The 22,830-nt window shown below is 43.7% G+C and overlaps 1 protein-coding gene and 1 long non-coding RNA gene across 3 annotated transcripts; one reads left to right on the forward strand and one right to left on the reverse strand.

Moving 5' to 3' along the window:
• Positions 1–386: 386 nt before the first annotated feature.
• Positions 387–19,116, reverse strand: TMC7 (transmembrane channel like 7). Of its 2 annotated transcripts, none has more exons than XM_081839747.1 (16): positions 18,981–19,116; positions 17,074–17,317; positions 16,439–16,587; positions 15,052–15,219; positions 14,847–14,932; positions 13,452–13,597; positions 12,039–12,186; positions 10,987–11,160; positions 10,111–10,265; positions 9,329–9,446; positions 8,982–9,079; positions 7,844–8,027; positions 6,267–6,397; positions 5,312–5,467; positions 3,405–3,483; positions 387–2,112 (listed from the first exon to the last, which is right to left on the reverse strand). In XM_081839747.1, the coding sequence occupies exons 1-16, from the start codon at positions 19,036–19,038 to the stop codon at positions 2,053–2,055; spliced, it is 2,154 nt and encodes a 717-aa protein (XP_081695873.1). In that variant the 5' UTR covers positions 19,039–19,116; the 3' UTR covers positions 387–2,052. The 2 variants fall into 2 exon arrangements, with proteins under 2 accessions (XP_081695873.1, XP_081695872.1); XM_081839746.1 differs by lacking the exon at positions 18,981–19,116 and adding an exon at positions 18,212–18,230.
• Positions 19,117–19,565: 449 nt separating this feature from the next.
• Positions 19,566–21,581, forward strand: LOC309329401. Its single transcript, XR_014151129.1, has 2 exons — positions 19,566–21,327; positions 21,481–21,581. It is a non-coding gene; the product is annotated as an uncharacterized lncRNA (long non-coding RNA).
• Positions 21,582–22,830: the final 1,249 nt, after the last annotated feature.

Genomic DNA, 22,830 nt, shown 5'->3' on the forward strand with positions numbered 1-22,830 from the left:
GTGTTGTATGTTATAAATCAAGCACTGCTAGGAGTTGTTTCTTTTTGTTTTCCAATGTATTCCTTATCAATAAAAAATTTGGTGTGGCACAAGCAGATTTTTATTCTGAAAGTGTGGCTCAGAATCCCCCCCCCCCGAAACCACTACTTTAGACTGACTAGAATCTTCTACCAGGCTCAGAAATAAGGACAAAATACTGCTGTCTCCTTGAAAGAAGACTAAGTGTTTTTAAACTTTGGTCAGATTATGCCCTGTGTTTTGCAAACATGATTTTGAAGTGTTCAACTGTTGTTGCTTTAATGTTGTGCTGAAAGCTTGACCCTTGGGTAATATGATTTGACAAAGCTGAATAATGTAGTCAAAGAGAAATAAAAGCCAACTCTCCATAAAGCAGCTGCAATATATTTATTAGCATTAATTAATATATACATTACCTTTTTTATAATATTTCTTTTTCTTTGTTTTTAAGTACCTCTGAGGTGTGCCATTTAATGCAACAATTATCCAAAACGGAAATAGAGTAAGAAAACATGGCTACGTAATAAAGGCCAAAGATTAGCAAACCCTTGGCTTCTATTTCAACACAGCAATTAATTCCAGCCAAGGATCTGGCTGTTACCTGATAGTCTGACCCTTCTACAATTTGAAAAACCAAGGTTTCTGAGGATTCTGAGTAACTATATAGTTACAAACCTACCTCAATACGTCCTTTCTTCCATCCCCATCTCATTACAAAAAATCTTTTTGTTTCAACTTAATGACTTGAGCATCTACACATTCGTTTTGAAGCAAAATGCTATCAGCATTTTCCTGTCCCTTGCCGCTTATATTTATACCCAGTGAATACAGAAGGAGTAAGGAACCTGTGGCCTTCCAGATGTTGGACTCCAATTCCCATCAGCCCCACGCAGCAAGACCAACTGTAGTCTTAACAACACCTGGAGGACCACAACTTTCCGACCCTGGATTTAAGTGATTTCTATAGATGGCCATGGAACGCAAGAACCATGGGCACCTATGGGCAGGGCTTCACAGCTATGCCTCCGAGGTTCCATTGGCTTTTTGATTAGGAAGAGTTTGTCACAGCTCTCCTAAAGCAGCAATTAAAACAAAGCAAAGTATATAGTTGGGACACGTATGTAGGCTTCAGCATAAAGCCGTTCTTATCTAGTATGCAAAATCCAACCATCTGGCAGAGTAAATCAACAGAAGTCAGATTCTGGGTTGAAGCACAATACATGCCTAGTTTATACCCAGCAAGTCTTCAGGAAGATTTGGGGCAGCAGAGATAATTGCCCTAACATTTTGGGGGGTCGTACTTAAAGACAGGTAATGTATCTTCCCTTCCTCAAGCACATACCAAGTTCTGGACAGGTGATCAACCAAGCCTCTCCGTCAAAGAAGTCTAGAAGGACTACATTTCACTGCATACACTCTGTTACGTGGCTGAACCAGCACAGACCCAGGCAGTTATCATTAGGAAGGATGTACTTACATGTTATTAAGTAAAACTGATTAATAAAAGTTGATTTTTTAAAAAATAAAAAAGGAATGGCATTGAAAACAACACTGAGAACCTTTTACAAAGAGCTTCCTGGTCAAGACAGGGAAGGCAGTTCACAACAGTTTTAAAACACCCATGAAAAACAGAGGCTTAAAGTGTAAACATTGAAAATAAAGATACAACCTCACAAAGACCTCTACAATGGTAGAGATTCTGAGCACGATTTTTAAGAGTAAATTCTGCACAAACAGAAATACAGAAATCCTGTATAAACGGGGTGCATGCTCAATGAGAAGCCTAACAGGTCAACATGATAAATGGCTCCCTGAGTTGATCAACAACTCACTTATGCACACCAGCCCCAGATCCGGGGACAGATATTGGAACAGCTGTAGGAGGCCCACATCTACTGCAAGTTACACTGGTCCAAGGATGAAGTTCCAAGTCACTTGGCTCAAGGTTCAAGGCACTAGAGTTCTCTTTTTAGCATCCCCTGAACAGCAGCTCCAAAAAAACGACTCCAAAGGCAGCAGGCATGAAAAAGCACCTCAGCTAAGTCTCTGAGCTTCAGTCAGCTTCCTGATCAGGAAGAGTTTGTCACGACTCTCCTAAGGCAGAAATTGGGTGGCGGGATGGGGAATACAAAAAGCAGAGTATTTAAAGTTCTCCTTCAATATAAAGTGCAAGTCCCCTACCAAGCAAGATCTAAACCAGAATGGGGAGCCTATGGTCTCTCCAGACAGATATTGCTGAACTCTTATCATCCCTGACCATTGATCAGGGGTCAGCAAATTTTCAGCAGGGGGCTAGTCCACTGTCCCCCAGACCCTGTAGGGGGCCAGACTATATATATTTTTTTTGGGGGGGGATGAACGAATACCCAAGCCCCACAAATAACCCAGAGATGCATTTTAAATAAAAGGACACATTCCACTCATGTAAAAACACGCTGATTCTTGGACCGACTGAGGGCCGCATTTAGAAGGCGATTGGGCCGGATCTGGCCCCCGGTCCTTAGTTTGCCTACCCATGCCATTGATCATGTTGGCTGGGGCTAATGGGAGCTGGCATCTAAGAACATCCCTACCCTTAACCTAAGCAAAACACAGTGACTGAACAGCATTTGGCTCTGAATAAAGAAATGCATGCATAGATTTTCATTTTTTAAACAAACTGTACTGCAGCCCTTTACTCTGTAACATGCAAACTGGCAGAAATTTTGGGGGGCATCTTCCCAGAGGGGTCAGTTGGTCAAGGACAACCTTCCACTTCCCTCAAAATTCCTGTTCCCACTCTTCAGCCTGTTACTCCTTAGACTGTGGCCAGACTTCAGTTTCTACTCCATTCATTATGATTTCCTGCCTTACTGAAGCCCAGAGAAGACTGTGTTCAGATACCTCCAAATGCTGGGACTACAGCTCCTATCAGCCCTCCCCAGGACAGCTAATGGGAGTTGTAGTCCAACATCTGGAGGGCACCAGGTTGGCAAAGGCTGGTGTAGGCCTTTGACTCCATGGGTTGCAGCTTGTGGCTCTCTCTGAAGCCCAGAAATGTATTTCTAGCCATCAAGATTAAAGCTAAAACAAAACACAGTGCACCATTTTAAAGAGGCAGAATATGTAAAACGGGGGGGGGGGGGGGGAGCAACCCTGCCAAACTCTTGCAGAGTTCACTGAGTGATAGCGGGGCCTAGGAGTCAATTACACAGAGCAATGGCCTTGGTTGACATCCCATGTGAGTAATCTGTCCAAGGTATTAATGTGACATCATGTCCTATGATCCCACAACAAATATTTAGCAGGTTAAAAAAAAAAGATGGCTCACATCATACATTGGACTATCAGACAACTTGTGCATGCAGTATTTGGGGAGGGGAGATGAAACACTGATTTAAACTTACCATAACTAATTGTTCCCTGAGTTGATTAACAACTCGTTTATGTGCTCCAGCCAAGGCAATGAAATAAAACATAATAAGGCTGTAAAACAATGGAGAAACGCAAACATCAGGACAGTTTAATACCGATGCAGGCCCAAGTTTTGTAAAACAGCATCCAGAAGATTGATACACATACGAAATAATATTAAGGATTCCCAGGCTACCAAATGCAGGAACAACTTCAACAAGACAGATGAAGAGTTCCTCAAACCCAGTAATCTGTCTCCAATAGCAATTTACTGTTTATCATGGATGTTTAGGGCCATAAACTTATTAACTAACCAATGACCTTTTTCTGCATTTATACAGGAAGCTGCCCTATACGAGCTCAAGCTTTTTGTCCATTTAACTCAGTGTTGTCATCTTTGACTTGCTCTCCAGGCCTTCGGGCAGGGGGTCTTTCCTGTCACCTGCCACCCAACCTTTTGAACTGGAGATGCCAAGGACTGAACCTGGGACCATCTGCATCCAAGGCGTGGGCCCTACATCAGCTACATTCTTCTTAGTATTTGAACAATGAAATCCACGAGAAGAGAGGCAATGTAGTGTCAAAAGACTGCTATAATTGGGGCTGCATGTAAGGACCTAAAAGGCAGCAGGGCTGGGAAAGGGGACCAGTGCTGGAGGCCTTGGAGGTCTGATGTCAATCAAACTCAACAACAGAATCAGAGTTGGAAAGGATCTCAAAAGGTCTTTTAGTCCAACTCCCAACCAATGTAGGGAATCCATGGGTACCGCATCCTTATCTAGTCCCTGCTTAGAAAACCCTAACCCAAGGAGTTTTTTGCCCAAGCTAGTCCTTCCCAGTACAGAGCCAGTAAGCCCGGTGGCCTCCCAGTATAGGGCACCTTCAAACATACGTGGGACACTCAACCCTAGCAAAGGCTGCAACACTGTCCGCGCTGCTTTCTCCACAGCAGATGCCTGCCAATGGTGACCTCAGCAACTGAAGCTAAATAAGGGACCAGTATTCTAAGCTTCAGAAAAGGAATGGCCTTGTTTTTTTATTGAACTATAAGCTGCTCTTGGAGCCTTTGCCACTGAAGAGCAGGACAAAAATCCTTTAAATAAACAAAGGAACAGCAGTGACATTAATAAAATAGTGCTTCCAGCACACAACTGCGGTATCATGCACAATGTAAGAATACCGACTACAAAAACACTGCTCTATATAGTGCTAAGCGATTGTCAGAGTTAGAGGGGGAAAGGGTGGCAGCTAGACACATTATTAAGATACAGTAGATCTTTTTTTATTTTTACAAATATACCTAATGATATCATATGGATATCATACTCGCAGAAACACCAGCAGTATGAACTTTTTCAACTAAATATACAGTGGTACCTCGCAAGATGAATGCCTTGTAAGACGAAAAACTCGCAAGATGAAAGAGTTTTTCGTTTTTTGAGTTGCTTCGCAAGACGAATTTCCCTATGGGCTTGCTTTGCAAGACGAAAATGTCTTGCAAGTTTGTTTCCTTTTTCTTAAAACCGTTAATACCCAGGGTGCATTCAGGGGGTGCAGTTGCGACTTGACTTCGAGGAGCAACTCATAGCACGCGGTGTGGTAGCCTTTTTTGAGGTTTTTGAAGACTTTGGTGATTTTTGAAGCTTTTCCAAAATCCGTGCTTCGCAAGACGAAAAAACTCGCAGAACGAATTAATTTCGTCTTGCGAGGTACCACTGTACAATGGTTGCTTATGCATAGCAGTGCTCAGCATCCCCACCCCACCCTCCGCAATAAAAATCTGGTACATTTACATTGAACATGATCCAATAGCTGTGTACTGGGGACATTTTTCTATTGACCCCAGACAACACCGAAGAACAACATGGAGGAGATCAAGGCCAGCCTGGCCAGTGCTTACCAGACCACCATAAAGAAAGGCACTGCAAACGCTTCTGACACAATGCCATTCAGAACCTTCTGCAACACTGGTGGAAAATGATGCGCCGTATGTTCTATGACATCCCACGAACGGTTAACATTCACAAAAGGCCCACACGCTTTTGAGGAGGGAATGCTGTTTAAGCGGGGAAGGAAGGAAGCATGTGCAAGAAAATTGCTATTAATTAAGCTTATTAGTCATTTTTTAAATGCAAAAGTAACTCAAAATGACTTGAAACAATGATGAAGTAACGGATACATTAAAACCAGTATAAAGCTAAAACAATAAAATATAAAACTTGATCATATTTTTAAAAGACAGAACTAAAACATCCCACCCGCTGAAGAAGGCCGCAAATAATTAAAAGCCAAAGGCCTGTCAGAAAAGGAATGTTTTTGCCTGGTGACTAAAGGTAATTAATGATGGCACCAGGTGAGCCTCCCTGGGGAGAGCATTCCACAAGCAGGGAGCCACCACTGAAAAGGCCCATTCTTGTGTTGCCATCCTCCTGACCTCCCACAGAGGGGGGCACATGGAGATGATGATAGAAGGGCCTAGGTTGATTCATATGAAGCCCTACTCCAGTGTCTTCTGATAGCAGGAGCCCCCATTCAGAAGGTAGATGTGCCCCCACACTCTGAAATGAGACAGGGGAGAGCCTTTCTGCTTAGGAAACTCTCCCCCCAGAAAGGCTTATATGACACCTATAAAAATGTTCGTTAAGCACTAGGAAAATTCCTTTTTATTTTCCAAGGCCGTTTAGCTCGAGTGTATTTTCCCCTGACCAATTCTACAGTGAAATAAGTTGTCAATCACAACTCAGGATTTTGAACATTGGCACATAAGTGGACTTGGATAGACCCAGGTGAAGCCCATTTCCCCTCCCAGCTACACAGTAACAGAGAGGCAAAGCTGTGTTGAAAGGACTGCTTACTGCGTCATGCTGAGTCCCAACGGAATGAAAGCTAGAATGAGGCCAATCAAGAGCACCACCAGGAAGAAAAAGTTGGAGCTGGACGCTCTGAAGGGCCGCGTTGAAGGCTTGCATGTATGCATCAGACTAATCTGGAGAGAAGAAAAGAGCTCAGCCCAGATGCCAGAAGTTTGGGCTCCTGGAGAGGAACTAGTTTCGCATAGCGGGGAGGCACTTTGAGGAAAAGAAGAGGGAAGGCCACACACACACACACACACACACACACACACACACACACCAATCACCTGTCAGTTACTCCCAATGTCATTTGAACACCTTGCATATCTGGGCTAGCAAGTGGGGCTCAGGCCTAACCCTGAAGGGCCAGATTTTACCCAGCAATGTCCAGTTGTGGATTCCTATTCTAACCTCTATTCCTGTGGTCCCCAGACGTCTTCCCCCCAGACTTAAAATTGTCAACAGCCTCAATGTGGTCATTGTAATACACTGTGCTAGATGCCGTATGCTTTTTAATTGCATTTTTCTTTTCTTTCTTCTGTTGTATTTTATTGTATTGCACAGAATTTAAATTGTAATACAATTAACGTGCAGAGGGACGCAAGCTCCACCCCCCTCTGTACCTGACTGAAGAGAAACAAGGAATTTGCACAAGAGCAAAAATGGTTGTTCTGAAATTATTAAGTTTGCTGATGACACCACCATAATGGCTTTAATTACAGGCGGAGACGAATCTGAGTACAGGGGGAGGTTCAAAAGGTATCCACATGGTGCTCAGAGAACAATCTGCACCTAAACATTGGCAAGACAAAGGAAATGGTGTTGGAGGAAGTGAGGGGAGCTAGCCCCGTTGTATATCGGGGGGGGGGCCTGTGTGGAGAGAGTCTCTTCCTTTAAATTCCTGGGAGTCCATCTTAGTGAAAACCTTACTTGGAAGGTCAATACAGCCCAGGTGGTTAGGAAGGCCCAACAGAGACTTCATTTCCTTAGGGTCTTGCGAAAGAACAATGTTAGACAGCAACTGATTATTTCCTTCTATCGGTCCACGATAGAAAATGTTCTCTCATACTGTATTACGGTGTGGTACGCCATGGACAGAAAGTCCCTATAGAGGGTGGTGAAGACAGCACATGGTATCATGGGCTGTCCCCTGAGTCTGCTAGATGTCATCGCAGGAGACCGTTGCCTCAGAAGAGCGAGGAACATTCTCAGGGATGACTCACACCCTGGCCAGCACCTTTTAAATCTCCTGCTCTCGGGCAGGAGATATAGAAGCATGATAAATCGCATCAACAGGTTAAAGAACAGTTTCTACCTGTGGGCTGTGAGGCTGCTGAATGGAAGACAGCAACATTGCAGCTGACATTCGGGGTTGGTGGTTGTACGACAGCACACAGAGTGTAACAAGGACTGAAATATTGCAGGGGGGGGGGGGCTTGTTTAATCTCACTGTAAACATGTGGTACAGTGACAATAAAGTATTTCTATTTCTATTCACAAGTCGGGTGCAGGATGGAAATTATTAAAACTGTTGTTACAGATACACCTAGGCAACAGTCAGCATTAAAAAGACCAGGTACCTTTTTAATGTAAAAGACGACAAAATATTTTACTGCTGCGATGGCAGGGAGAAGAGGACAATAGAAAGTCCCAATCCAACAGATAGTTTGCCCGTAAACAATTTCCAGCACGTTGTCAGGGATGGCAAACTCCTGCAGACCACACCACCGGAAGGCCTTATATGAACAATAGGTAACCATCAACCTAAGAACAGTAATAAAAAAGCCCTACTTTACGGTCCAGCAATAAAACTAAATTAACCTTTTCATCATTTATAGAAGTAAAATGTAAGAAACATAAGTGCATTTGTAGCTAGCCAGGTAGTGAATGGAGTAGAAATGTGGGGTTGAGCAAATATTGCCAGGTCGGAAACAAATCAAAAAAAATTTCTGAGGTTGCTCTTGAACCTAACCTGTGGCTCCCTTATTGCCATGAGATTTGAGGCTGGTCCAACCCCCAATAATGTCCCAAGTTCATACACACTAAGCATGAATGTGCAAGTTCCAAGAGTGACGCTCATGGTCCCAATACTCCTCCTAGCTTGTCCTGCTACTGCAGCATGATGAGTAAACCAGGGTTTAGCATAGCATGTCAGCCAAACCCAGGCTCATGGTTTAGCTCCATCCAAACTAACCAAGGTTTATCTATGGTTTGTGGCTCAGTTATTTGTTTAAATACCGCTTAATATTTTCAAAAACCTTTACTTTTGTAGTTCATCTTTTAATAAAGGATTCACAAGGGGAAGCTTAAGTATTTGGACCAAGTTAGGCAGAACAGGAAACCATGGTTTCTCTACAAATGAGATGCAATAAAGTCTTGGGAGCCTATGGTTCCCAGACCCCTCCCCTTCTTTCATGCCCGCCAGGAGATTAGAGGCATCCACTAACTGCAATTCCCTGTGATGTTCAAACTCAGGCAACCGTGGCTTGCTTAAAGTAGCAATGGTTTCACGACAAGCAAGGACCTGAAGTGACCGTTATGATTCTGGCTTTTCTTGCTAGCACAGCATTTCTCACAAACTACAGATACCCAAGTTTAGACATTACAGGAAACAGCATTTTTAAAAACAAAACAAAACTGAAAGTGGTTACTTTTGGTCTTAAATTGTGTTTCAACTGTAAAGAAAGGAAATGCCTCTTCACTGAAGTTTATACTCACTTTCTTGGAAAGTCAATAAAGACCGTAATAGCAAATATTATGATGAAGTCAAAGATCATCAGCTTATACATTTCCTGGCCAACTCGAGATTCCCAGCACTGAAAGGAAAGGAAAAGGGTTTATCAAAATAAATTCAGTTGATTACTATGTTTTAAGATTATCATAAAACACCACTGCATTGTCATCTCACTAAAACAAAATTCACAAAGCTACTGGAAAAGCTTTTCACTCTGGTGAGCAGTTCCTGCCAGGGTTCCTTTGCTTCCAAGCGGGGTTTAAGGACAGTCAATGGAAAGGGAGACCTTGTTTCACACGTCCCATTTTAGTTCACATATAGATCTACTTACAGGGTAGAGCTGATAGTTGTATCCACAGGCCATGCATTTTGCATTAGTACAGGACCTGATTCGAGTCCACAGTGAGAACAAGAGAACACCAATGTTGGCCAGCCTCACAAAGACACACCTTCAAAACAAAATGGAAGGAACACACCAATGAATTGTCCAAGTTTTATACTATGGGGATTTTGCAATACCAGGGGCTTGATTACAGAAAAGCAACAGATATCCATGAGATCGTTAAAATCTGCAGCTTTAGGCATTCTAATGCAAAAGGTCAAGGAGAGGAAGCCAACTGGCTAAGGTGATTCTGCACAGGAAGCTTAGGGGAGGGATCCCTCCCTCCCATTTCATCAGTTTCAATCCATGATGGAATCTCATAGAATCTCCCCTCCTACTGGGCCCTTGATCCACCTCTCTTCCTTTCCCCACAGCCAATCCATGCTTTTAAAGCTGCTGCCATGATCTCTTAGAAGCGAGGAGTCAACATGCCAAAGTGTTCTGCTCTCTCACTTGCCCAGAGCAGCAGAGGTAACAGTATTGTTTCTATTCCTGCAAGTTGTCATCGGGGTGTGGCATGATGTTTGCTCACGCAACTCAATTTTGGAAGCAGCTATGAACCTAGAAGCACAAAGAGTGACCATTTGACAACACACAATTAAGCGAAGCCCAACCAGCCACAAGGCGCTACCAGACCTAAGAACACCAGAATAGGTGGCGGCAGGTGCACAGAGTTGGAAAAGCTTCTATTTTGATATTGAGTTACGGAATCGAGCAGCACAGACGCTTACCTCATCAGCGTTAACCGGATTTCAAAGGCTGGTGAGTAGTCTTCAAATTTGATGAGAACTGAAAAAATTAATGGGGCAATAAAGTTGGCCATCGTAATCACCATGGAAGGTAAGTACTGTACTATGAGGTTATCATCAAATCTTGGTTTGTGGTCCTGCATAGAGAGAAAGAAAGCAAAAGCAAAAGCAAAAGTTGTTTCTCTGGTTAGCTGCAGAACTCATAAAATGGGCCAATGGCCCATCTAGTCCAGCATTCTGTTCTCACACCCATTGTGTCCAAGCAGATGCCCATGGGAAACCGGCAAGCAGAACCTAAGCACAAGAGCCCTCTCTGCTCCTGTGGCTTCCAGCAGCTGGTATTCAGAAGTATTACTGTCTCAAAACATGGAGGCAGAGCATAGAAACTTTCGTCAAGACCTGTTTCCTGCTGACCTGATCTTAGAGTAGCAACTACAGCTTCTTTCCCAGCAGATGGAAACACACTTGGTCCCCGATTCTTTAGTTTTGTCAGCTATTCCCTCTGCTGTGTACTTCTCTCTAGCTGATAGCATCCCTGTATCTGCACACAAGACACCAGCTGCAAAACTCCCATGAATGTACTTTCAAGTTCCCCAAAGTGTCTGCCTCTTGCTTGCGTGGGAAGATGCACAATTCCTAAGCTCATCAGCCTCCCTTTCTGGCATCTTCGTTCCTCTCCATGGCTGTTCTACTGCTAATAACAGCTTGTCAGAGTTTAAACTGGACATTCTGATAAAATTCTCCAGTGAGGCACCATATTTGTAGTGCAATTACAACTCCTTGGAAATGGCGACAGCTATTCCCATTGCTTGCCCTGCCTGGAGAGATTTGTTTATAAAAATCTGCCATGCCACTTACACTGGAAATGTTTTCTTGTGAGTAGACTGTTGCTCTATAGATAGAATAAAAGCAAGCTGACAAAACAGCTAGGACAATGCAGTTTAGGAATATTCTCAAGCAATAGATGCGTATTTTCTCTCTGGTGGTCCTTTCTGCGACCTTCTGCCTTAGTCTCTCTTCCTCCAAGTCAGTCTGTAAACAGAAATTCATTCACCAATGATATTTTTTTAAACTAAACCCCAACTTTGGTCAAATGATCCCTAAGGAGGCTAACAACAGATTAACAACATCCTTTATTATTCTTATGACTAAACATATCACCTACCCTTCATGAGCAAAGTTCCAGGGCAGCTTACAACCATTTTAAATTCAGAATTAAAACCAGCATTTAACTCTTCTCTTGGTGGCGAAGTAGCCAAATGTGATGCCAGAGACATTCTGCTGAAGCCTCTCATCCACTTCTGCTATAATTGCTATTTATTCTACACCCACTTTCCTGGGAGTAAGCCCCACTGAAAACGGAAGGCTCAGACAGGCTTACACAGTAAGAATAGCTATGATTCACTCACTGCTATTTATTTAGATTTCTCTCTCACTTTAATTGAGGTATTATGTGTATTATGACACATAGCCCAGTTTGACATAGATCATATGATTATAGAATTGTAGGTAGGGACCATGAGAGTCATCTAGTCCAACCCCCTTTAATGCATGAAGCACATGGAGCTTTTTTTGGGGGGGGGATACACACAAGCCCCCTGCAAGAAAAATTTGCTATATAGAGTTCTGCTGCTCAAGATTCTGGCCACTCCATTTCATTTGTTCCATCCACACCTGGTTTCCCACCCACACCTCCATAAGTCAGATAGCATTCCATGGTCACTGAGCATTCTCCACTGGTCTGTTTTGCCCCCTAAAAGTATTTCCCCCTTTTTGCAATTCTGCAAACCTTGGGAGTTCCCCAGACCTGCTGCTGCCTCCCTATGGTGTTTAGGAAGTACTGTTTGAGGTACATTTGCAATGGCAAGTCACAGTCTGATCATTATAAAGAGACGGAATGGTACACTCACTTTAAGCTCATAGTGCAAGCTGCTATGCTTGAGCCGTGCAGCATTTACATCTGTAATACAGAAATCCCAGCCAGCAAATATTTTGTTGCAGTAACTTTGAAACTGATCATCGTTGCGTACCAAGCTTTGTTTGAATCCATCGACAGATCTAGAAAAAGCATCCCCGAAAAATGAAATGCTTGATTAGCAACTTAAAGATTTTCATTTTTGTACGAGTACATGGAAGAGTATACTCATTCACAGCCAGATGCTATCCATGGACACTCAGAATTAAGTGCTGTTTAATTCTATTGAATTTCCTCCAAAGTAACTCTGCATAGGATTACACTATTAGGGGACGAAACAGTCAAAAAGCATTTCATGATTTTCCTGTTGCTCTACTGTATAGCTTCAGCTGAAAACAAAATATTTCTAAATGTTTGACTATCTACCTATCTATAAACACTCCCTAGAATTATTACCAATTTGATTTATTCCCCGCCCTTCACCCCAAGGTTCCAGGGTGGGTGACAACAATTAAAAATACAACATTGAAAACAGTTTTAACGAATTACGATCAGAAGAATAGGGTGGGTCCCAATATACACCAAGTGTAAAGATGTGCATCTTGAGAATGTCAGGGAGAAAGCAGGTATGCAGGGTTTTTTAAAAAATTGGGGAGCACTGAAATATTCAGTACCCACCCCCCAGCAGTCCCTAGTGATACGATCCAGTACCAGTTTCTATGAAAGGATTTACTGATCACGAGGCAAAGCTCTTACTTGCCACAAAGTAAGCCATGATTACAATCAGGGCCAGCCCCTGAGAGTAACCACAAAATGTTTTCCCGCCTCACCACGAGAGAAGAAGGGGGTGAGTGAAGATCCACATCAGGAGCTGCCCCTGTGGATCCTGATGCCTGAGGCGGTCGCCTCATTTTGCCTCAAGGGTGGGCCGGCCCTGAGTGCAACTCTACACACTCTTACTAGGAAGCAAGTCCCGCTGAACTCAAGCAGAAGAGACCTTTGCAAACCTAGAAAAGGCACCACTAGACAACACAGGGAAGCTCCTTGCCTGTTTTACTACCCACATCATTTTCAGCCCAGTTTATCAAGTAAGAGAGTCTCTGGGGTGGGAGTGAAGGGAATTCCTGACCTATCAGATGGCACTTCCTCCTGGGGCCTTTAGCACTGCTGCTTCTCCAGAAGGAAGGGCCGCCCACCTTCCTGACCAGACTGGCAGAGCAAGGACCTCCTCAAACCGCTCTAAGGTTTTTTTAAAAAAGGAATTGTGCCTGCAGCATAAATAAAGGATAACTAAAGTTATGTTGAACATTAACCATAGTGACAGGAGAAAAGATCATGAAGAAATAAGAGAAATGCAGGGGAAAGACCCAAATGGGCCATCGCAGCGCACACTTCAAGCTAACTTTACCTTTTCACAATCCAGAGAAAGCTTAATGAAAGGTAGCCCAGCGTGGTCAGCAAATAGGCAAGCGGCACATGGTATTTCAGGACGCCAAAATAGATGGTGTCTACTGTGTAATAGCCATAAAAGAGACTAGTCATTTCCAGAAAGCCCTGCGAGAATTTAGCACAGAAGAAAGTTACTACATAGAAACACACAACAGTTTACAGACATGCTCTGGAGTCTTTGCCAAGTGCCAAAAGCAACTATTTGAAAACAAATGGTGTTGCACCCCCAATAAAGCTCTTTATCTATAAGGAAAAGCCTTCAGCTGTGTAAATCAAGATAAACTGGAAGAGTCCCAAAGGGTGGTATCCAGTGAAGTAGCTCAACTGGCACAAGCATTTCCATTTGCACAACCGAACTTTCCCTACCTCTCCTCAAACTCCCCTCATGCCCTCCTTGGAGGGCTGGGGAAATCCCCAGCACAGATTTAAGAGGAACATGAGGGGAGGCCAAGTAGAGGGAGGGAGAAGTTCCAGTCCGAGGTCCTTGCATTAAGGAAACTACTTCACTGGATGCCACCCTATGTAGTACAGTTGTCTTGTAAAGGGAAGAGAGGCAGGAACCATATACACTGCCCTAAGGTTTCTGGAGGAAAACTCTTCCAAGGAGTAATTTTTTTTAATGTAACAATTAAATAAAACAATTTTACAATGCTACAGCTAGAAGGACAAAAAACTTAAAATTAAAGAAGGGGTTCTCAGGATGCAAAGTTCTGCATTCAGTAATGTATGTCACATGCACACTGTGGACGCATTCAGAAAAACAAGTATCTGCTTAATAAACCAATACATGCACAGGCTTCAGGCACCTGCAAGCAGTGGCTCTGCATGAGTGAGTGAGTGAGTGAGTAAGCGGCAAGGCTGCATTGAATGGGATAAATCTTTCCCTGTCAAAGTAACGCAACTATGTTTAATGGGTTCTAAGGAAGCCAAAATATAAGGCGACGGATCAAAGCTGGTTTAACAGGAAGCAATGGGCCAGTGCTTGCATAGCATTGTAAAGCTACATACACAACGTACACTTAAAGCACATTTTCCCACCCCCCAAAAATCCTGAGAATGGCAGTTTATGCCTTGCCAAGCTAAAATTCCCAGCACCCTTAACAAAACTACAGGTTCCCAGGATTCATTGAGGGGGCGAATTGACTTTAACTGTACAGCATGTACGCAACCTGAGAGTTTCTACTATGAAGAGCCTAGCTTTAGAGATTTACCCCGCCCAATACAGCCTTACCATTTTGCCCAGAAGGTGGAGGGAGGGAGGGGGGCTTTCTACCTCTTAATGAAACCCTCTGCTTTTGTTTGGTTTTTTTTAATCTGCTTCTTTGGATTTAGCAATATATGTCCAAATACTTACTGTGCCAGTCAGCAGATCTATAACGTAACTGTAGAAGTAAATAAGTCCCTTGGTACCACTGACAACATAAACTGTGCAGTGGTGCTCTGTAGATAAAGAGATCATAAGAAAATAAATTGAACAGAAGGAGTGAAAACAGCCAGATGCTCGTCTGCTATGTCTGTACTTGCGAACAGAAAACAGGTTAGTAGGAAGAGTGTGTTACCTATGCTCTTCAGTGGAAGTTGGACGTAGCTGCCATTGACCGTTCCATGTTTGTAAAAGGCACTAGGAAGGGTGATAAAGGTGAACACAAGGAGAAAGATCACAACGTTCAGGATCACAAGGAATCGTAGAAAGGAAAAGTAAGACTGGATCCCAGTGCCAAACTTCCCTATGAAAAGAAAGATTTAATTTATGAATGAACACATTTACTGTTAATGTAAAACAGTGGGTGCGCATGATGCAGTCACCTTGCTGAAGGAAGACTCCCCAAGTACGCTGCCTCAAGTTCCATGGTGGAAGAAAGGTGGGCCCTTTGAATGGCCTCAGTTTGCACATAATACTAAGCCAAACCATGGCTTAGTATTAATGTACTGCCTCCCAAGGAGCAGATTATAACCACTTGGTTCCTTCACAGGCTTTTTAGCTCACCACAGCAGCTAAGGTTTGGCTCATCATATTGTCCAAACCTGGAATTGTGGTCAAGATCTCTGTTCCTTAACAACAACAAACTTTGGTGACAGGTAGGTAGCCGTGTTGGTCTGCCATAGTCAAAACAAAACTTTGTTTAAACTTTGGTGACAGATCATGGTTAATCAGGAGAAACTTTAAGCACAATCCCAGGTTTGGACGACACGCTAAACCTCTTAAGTGGGAGCCCGCTCAGCTGTGGAACGCTCTTCCAAAGTGGCCTTGTCTGTCACCATCACTGGAATCTTTCCTTTGCCAGGCAAAGACATTTTTATTTTTCCCAAGCATTTGGCCCCCTCGCTGTTCCCTCCATCATGAGATTCTGAGGGTGGCTGGTTTTCTTCCCTCCACCCACCACTTCAAAAGTACACAGAGATAAAGGAGGAAGTTGAAGCAATGATATTTATTCTCACTTCTTCTTTTCAAGGCTCAGATCATCACCTGAAGATCTGAACAGTTGCCTCATCCTGCAGTTGTGGGTTGGGTGACTTGTGACAGATTTGTCTGTCTGTGAACGTTTAGTGCATTCTTTTTAAAACTGGCTTATTTAAATGCATTGTACTTTTGGTTACTGTTTTAAGCCAAGTTAGTTACTGTAAAGGCAGAGAACTGAAAAAGGAAGGAATTGGGAAATAACCTGTGTTGTTATGTTCTGCAGAAGCTGCTGTTTCTGCACTATCTTCAAAGGCAGCCTCAGTATATAACACATTGCAGTAATCTAACCTAGAGGTTTTTTGTATTTTTATGTTTAATTTGTTTGTGGATTTTAGCTGTGTCTTATTTACAATTTCATTTGTGCAATTTCTTTGCGGTTTCTCAACCAGTTTATAAATCCACTAAATAACTGAATAAAAGATGTGAAAAAGACAATGAAAATAAGGAACAAAATCAAGCAGCATACAAATTAATAAAGAACATACCCTCAATACTGCGGATGTCATGTCCCCAAAGTTCAAAGTAAGATGACAGTTCTCTGGTATCCTCTACAATTTTTTTCCATGATTTGCTACTTATCTGCCTCCACTGATGCCAACCTGACAGGTATCTTATGTTAGCCACCTGAATTTCCCTAGTAAGATAAAACGAATTAACATGACAAGATCATTGGGGGTTTCATTTTAGAACTGGTGAAAATGCAGGATTATATTTTTAAAAAATAAAAAAATAATAACTGCACAAGGTGCATCCCAAAGCAATTTACAATATAACATATAAAGTTAAAAATCCCTTAGCTTACAATTTCCATGCCTGTTGGACCATGAGTGAGAACTGCGAATGGCCATTGCCTATATCATAAACTGAAGGGAGAGGGTTATACTTTTGGAATTAATTTTTCATCTTAACACAAAGATTTGGATTCTTTTACTTACGTCATCTTAACCTAAGTTCCTTGAACATGGACCAATGTTGGAGCATGGTGGAGGCAAAATGACTTACTGCCATTTAGAAACAATTTTAGAAATTAATAAAATCCATTTCCCAGAAGCAATTTTTACCCAGAAATGGATCCCACTACCACAACTAATATACAGCTCAATGAGTTTCTCTCTCTAACCTTAATCTTCTCTTCTCTGCGATAGTTAAGGCATATTCTCTCAGCGGCTGTGCAGAGCCTGGGCTTCCTGGTCCAACCCTTTCTAGGAGACTGCTGGTCTCGCCAGAAGCTGTCCGTGCTAAACTGCGGTAGTCCCGCAATCCTCCAGCTGAAGTTCTCCTCCTCAACATAGACTGGTAACTGGGTAGTTCTTGCAGAAAGGCAACAGTTGGTGCTGCATACTGTGAGTCAAGAAGGAAAACCTCTGCAGAAAGTAAAGGGAGGAAAGGTTAACAAATTAGCTCCCAAGCTCAGCTGGTTAAAGCAGGGTCCTGATGCCAAGGTTTCAGGTTTGGTTGGCTGGACAGCTGCATATGCCTGCATTGCAGGGGGTCGGACTAGATGATCCACCATGGAGGGAGGGTGGTGGTGATGGGAACAAAGTGTGCCATGTTCCCATGTACAATATATGCGCCTCTAACACCTGGTTTGAATCGCATAGTAAGCATCCTTAACCATAACCTGTAATCATAGGAAAACCTTGGCTACAGATTATGATTAATGATAAGAGACTTCAACCATGATGCAGAGTTCGGATGACACAGTAAGGCAAATCTTCGCTTGCCTGCTGCACTGCACTGACCTAAAAAGCCCAGGGAGCAGCAATCTCATTGGGAGCCAGCAGGTCCAGGTAAGCCATAGTTCACCATGTGAACAAGGCTGTTGTTCTGGACTAATTTAGATAGCACTAAATAAATTAGCAGCTATCCCATTATTAAATTAACATTAATATCACTCCTATTAATGCTATCAATACCATATATTATTGTTATTATTAATCATTAAATTTGTATACCGCCCTATACCTACAGGACTCAGGGCGGTTTACAAGATAAAAACACAAAATACATGATAAGAAGACCAACAACCCAAGAATCCCCCTTCCCCAGCACATTTTAAAAGAGCATTGGTTATGTTTATTATTATGAGCTCTCTCTGAGCCTCAGGTATGGGCCCCAAAGGAGGCGGCTAAAAATGATCACATCATTAAATTAAACCATTTCACAAAACTGATGAAGTGGCACTTCTAGCCAACAGCGATTTTACAGCGTGACAAATAAACCGATGTTTCTCTAGTTAGTTTTTAGACGGTACCCACTCAGGCCTCTCCACGATGATGTGAAGCACAAAACTCGCAGGCACCCAACATTTTGTTGATTTTGAACCCCTTTAAGAGCACAAATTCGCTCTAACCGGAAACATTTTTTAAAAAAGTTTCCCGCAGAGTCGCAACATGATCCCGGAGCAGGTTTACTCAGAAGCAACGCCCAGGTGACCTCAGCGGGCTGCATCACACTCGGAACTTAGCTCAGCGTCGAAAATTAAAGGTCCGAAATTAAAGGTTGGAAATTAAAGGTCCGAAATGAGTCGTGCATATTCATCTTAACCTTTTGAGCAAAGGCTAGCATTGGCTGCAACCCACGGCTAACTCCGGCCCATTCATAAAAATTAAAAAGGGCCTACCCTGAGCATGATCCCACAGGGGAACAGAACCCCGTGGGATTTATTTACTCCCCAAGAAAGCAAACTTTACTCCCCAAGAAAGCAAAGTTGCAACCTGCAAAAAGCGAGCTACCTGCTGCAAATAGCGAGTTGCAACCTGCAAAAAGCGGGCAAAAAAGCGACTCGGTTCGCTTGAGAAGAAGCCGGAGCAAGCGAGGAGCAGCCCCCATCTCTTCCCCGCCGCCCCTTTCGCATCCACGGCGCCCCAAAGTGCCTCACCGGGCCCACCCCCGTCGCCGCCGTTGCCCACTCGTTTTACGCGAGAGTAAAAAACCAAAAGAAACCCGCGCTGTTCAAGGGAACTTTCTCCCAAGTAAGACACCCAAGAGGCCGGCAGCGCCGTCCCCGCCCCGCCCTCGACCCACCGTTGCTCCCCCAGCCGGGGCTGTCCCGCCTGGCGGCGCCCTGCCGCTGCTCGCCCATGCTGGCTGTCGGGCGGCCTCTCGCCGTCGTCGCAAACAAAGCCCTCCGCCGCCTTCCTCGAGTCCTGACCGGGTTGTTTCCGGCCCTCTCCGGGGGAGCCAATGGAAGCGAGCTCGGCTGCTGGCTGGGCCGGATATTATTGTTGTGAGGGAGGCCGGCGGGGAGCGGCCTCAGCGCCTCGTGGTGCCGCCGCCCGAAACTCGCGGTCGTTTGTTTCGAGTTCTTGCTCACGCTTGAGGCTCTTCTCCCTTTTCCTTTTGAAAGTTTTAGGGATTAGAAGTCACCCCCAGAACTGGCGCCGCCTTCCAAGATAATCATGACTCCATTAACATTATACTCTATAGAGCAGTTATAATAACCCACCTGACTCTACAGAAAGCCTTATAGCCTCATATAGACACTGGAGACACCTGTCAGGTGTAAACATGGTGTCAAATTGTTTGGGAAACGGCCTTACTAGTGTTAATCAGAATTCTAAGGTCTCAGATACATAGAATAACGGTAAATGTTCATGAATGTACAAGCAGTGGCGTAGCGTGGGGGGTGCAGGGGGGGCCGGCCGCACCGGGCGCAACATCTGGGGTTAGGGCAAATCCACAGGTTAGGGGGCGCAAATCCATGGGTTAGGGGGCGCAAATCCACGGGTTAGGGGGCGCAAATTACTTGCCTTGCCCCGGGTGCTGACAACCCACGCTACGCCACTGTGTACAAGGCAGGCACATAAGTATATAAACCACATGGTCTGAAATAGTACAGGAGAGCAATCTTGAAGCCATTTTGACTCTTCCCAAATAGACCTCAAATATTTCTCGGCAAGGAGGAAGGAAAATGAGAAAAGCTTTCCAATTGTCCTTGGACTGTAGGGGCTTACACCTCCCTGCAAATACTGTCTGGCAAAGTATCTGTTAAGCTGAGCAAATTATCAATATGTGTAGGAGATTCAGGAAATAAAGTCTACTTCTTTGGCGATCACCCGTAGTCAAGTAAGATTGTCTTCCATGAACACTGTTTTAAAAGTGAGTCCATAAGTGGCTTTGGAGTACAATTCTCAATCCATGCATTCTTCCACAGTGGGGGCATAGATTTCCGGGTGGGAGTTGATCACGGTGAGGATTTGCGAAATGTGCCTTCCTCTTAGCACGTTTCTCCCTTTCGTCCTGAGTTCGAGTGTCTTCAAAGTCCATGACACCTTTGGTAAAGGCTGGTCTCCAATTGGAGCTCTCACAGGCCAGTGTTTACTAATTATCAGTGTTTATACTTTTAAAGATTTGCCTTGAGACAGTCTTTAAACCTCTTGTGTTGACCACCAGTATTTCACCTTCCATTTTTAAGTTTGGAATAGAGTAGTTGCTTTGGAAGACGATAATCAGGCATCCAAACAACATGACCAGTCCAATGAAGTTGATGTTGAAGAATTATTGCTTTGACATTGCTTTGCTTCTTCCAGAACACTGGCATTAGTTCACCTGTCTTCCCAAGTGATGTGTAACTTTTTCAGAGACACCATTGATGGAATCTTTCAAGGAGTTGGAGATAGCATTTATAAGTGGTCCATGTTTCACAAGCGTACAGTAAGGTTGGTAGTACAGTAGCTTTGTAAACAAGCATTTTGGTTTCCCTGTGAATGTCCCAGTCCACAAACACTCTGCACTTCAATTGGGAGAAAGCTACACTCGCAGAAATTGGGCGATACTGGATTTCGGCATCAATGTCGGCCCTTGTGGAAAGTCCAGGTAGGAGAAGTGATTGACACTTTCCAACGTTACACCATTGAATTGGATTTGTGGCACTGCAGAGGGGTTGTTTTGTGCTTGTTAGTGCAACACTTTGGTTTTTTGGATGTTGAGTGATAGGCCAAGCTTTTCATAAGCTTTTGTGAATATATTTAGGATGGTTTGGAGGTCAGCCTCTGAGTGTGCACACACTATGTTGTCATCAGCATATTGAAGCTCTATGACGGAAGTTACAGTAACCTTACTCTTTGCTTTCAGCCTATTCAGAGTAAAGAGCTTTCCATATGTTCAATATGATTTCTACTCCAGTGGGGAGTTTCCCTTCGACAAAGTGTAGGATCATGGCAATGAAAATAATGAATAGAGTTGGGGCGATAACACAACCCTGTTTAACACCTGATCCCACTGTGAATGGTCCACTTTGAGAGTCATTTTTATCTGTGATTGTTGATGTCATATTATCATGGAGAAGCCAAAGGGTGTTCACAAATTTATCTGGGCAGCCAGTTTTCAGAAGGACAGTCTGCATTTACAGATGTTGTAAATGCAGTTTACAGTTTACAATTTACAGTGTTGAAGGCCTTAGTCAGGTCAATAAATGGCATATACAGGGGTTGGTTTTGCTCTCTGCATTTTTCTTGAAGCTATCGAGCAATGAAAATCATGTCCATTGACCCCCTAGAAGGTCGAAAACCATTCTGGGATTCAGGAAGGGTAGTCTTGGATATTGTTAGGAGACAGTTTGCTAAGATCTTTGCAATAATTTTGCCAGCCATAGCTAATAAAGAGATGCCTCGATGGTTTCCACAATCAGTTCTCTCACCTGTTTTAAAGAGATGGATAATTTTGGCTAAAGTCTGCTGGGATCTCCTCTTTCTCCCAGATTTTTCGATGCACTTGTGAAGTTGTTGTTTAAGTTCAATTCCACCTACTTTGAAGACTTTGGCATGTATCCCATCAGGTCCACTGGCTTTGTTGTTTTTTCATTTGGTTAAAAGCTGTACACAACTCTCCCAGATTTACTGCAAGCTCATCTCTAATTTGTTTTTGCAGGATTTGAGAGAGGACCTCAGCAGCTATGGGGGAGTTGCTGTTAAGCAAAGGTGTAGGAAGGGGGGCAGGGGGACATACTGCCCCGGGTGTCATTGCTGAGGGGGGTGACATTCGGCATGCCACCCGTGACTCCCAAGCCGTCAGGGGAACGGGGGAGCTGCGCCGCTTTGTCTTCATTTCGACAGCCTAGGGGAGGCTTGGGAGTTGCATGCAGGTGGCGTGCCCGGGTGTGAACTCTGCTCCTGATAGATGGTCTAGAAGGGCTCCATGACCCATGGTGTCAACAGCTGATGAAAAATCTAATAAGAGCCACATGGTCACAATCCCCCTGTACCTCTCCCAACAGAGGTCACCCACCAGGCTCACCAAAGTATGTTCAGTCCTGAATCCTAGTTGAAATGGATATAGATCATTGGTTCCCAAAGTGGACAGTACCGCCCTCTAGTATGTGGTGGGGGGTGCACTAAGAGGCAAGGACATGGCAGTGGAGGTGGACCCCTTATTTACAACTGACCAGTTTTGAGCCTAGAGTGAAACACCTTCCTCACTTCATATTTACCACTCTTAGCACTTTTCAGAGCTAAGTTCACAGTTTTATTTATGATTCTGAGTTGACACAAGTCACAAGATAGCCAATTATTGGCCATAGCTATTATTTCCTTATACTGAAGGGGATAATAGCAGGAATGAAGCACTGAATTCAGCAAGAAAGTGCTTCCCGTTTATCTGTTTATAGAAACGATAAGCTGCAGTTTGGCCTTGCTTTCAGCCCGATGGCACAATGCCCACGTAAGCCTCCAGTACAGGTATACAGATGCTTGGAACATTCTGTAGGACTGCACTCAAGCAAAGATCCACATGTTCCAGACTGATTGTTCCAAGCTACAGGTTGTTATTTCTTCCAAGATTAACAGGAACTCAGCAGAGTAATCATTCTTCCTAAGACTTTTGACATCTAAACATAAGAAAACAGTTGGCGGCTCCCCTCTTGCCCCAGTAAATCACA

The sequence above is a fragment of the Podarcis erhardii genome, assembly GCF_964252035.2.
Source record: "Podarcis erhardii genome assembly, chromosome: 14".
NCBI classification, from domain to species: Eukaryota; Metazoa; Chordata; class Lepidosauria; order Squamata; family Lacertidae; genus Podarcis; species Podarcis erhardii.

Bases quoted from the DNA above. Each gene is read 5' to 3' on its own strand.
- TMC7 (XM_081839747.1), bottom strand. From the start codon at position 19,038: ATGGGCGAGCAGCGGCAGGGCGCCGCCAGGCGGGACAGCCCCGGCTGG. The intron at 6,398-7,843 runs GTACCTGGTCTT...TCTTCTCTCCAG, and splicing joins TCGTCTTTTACATTAAAAAG to ATTAGTCTGATGCATACATG. The intron at 3,484-5,311 runs GTAAGCACTGGC...ATTGTTTTACAG, and splicing joins CCTTTCTTTATGGTGGTCTG to CCTTATTATGTTTTATTTCA.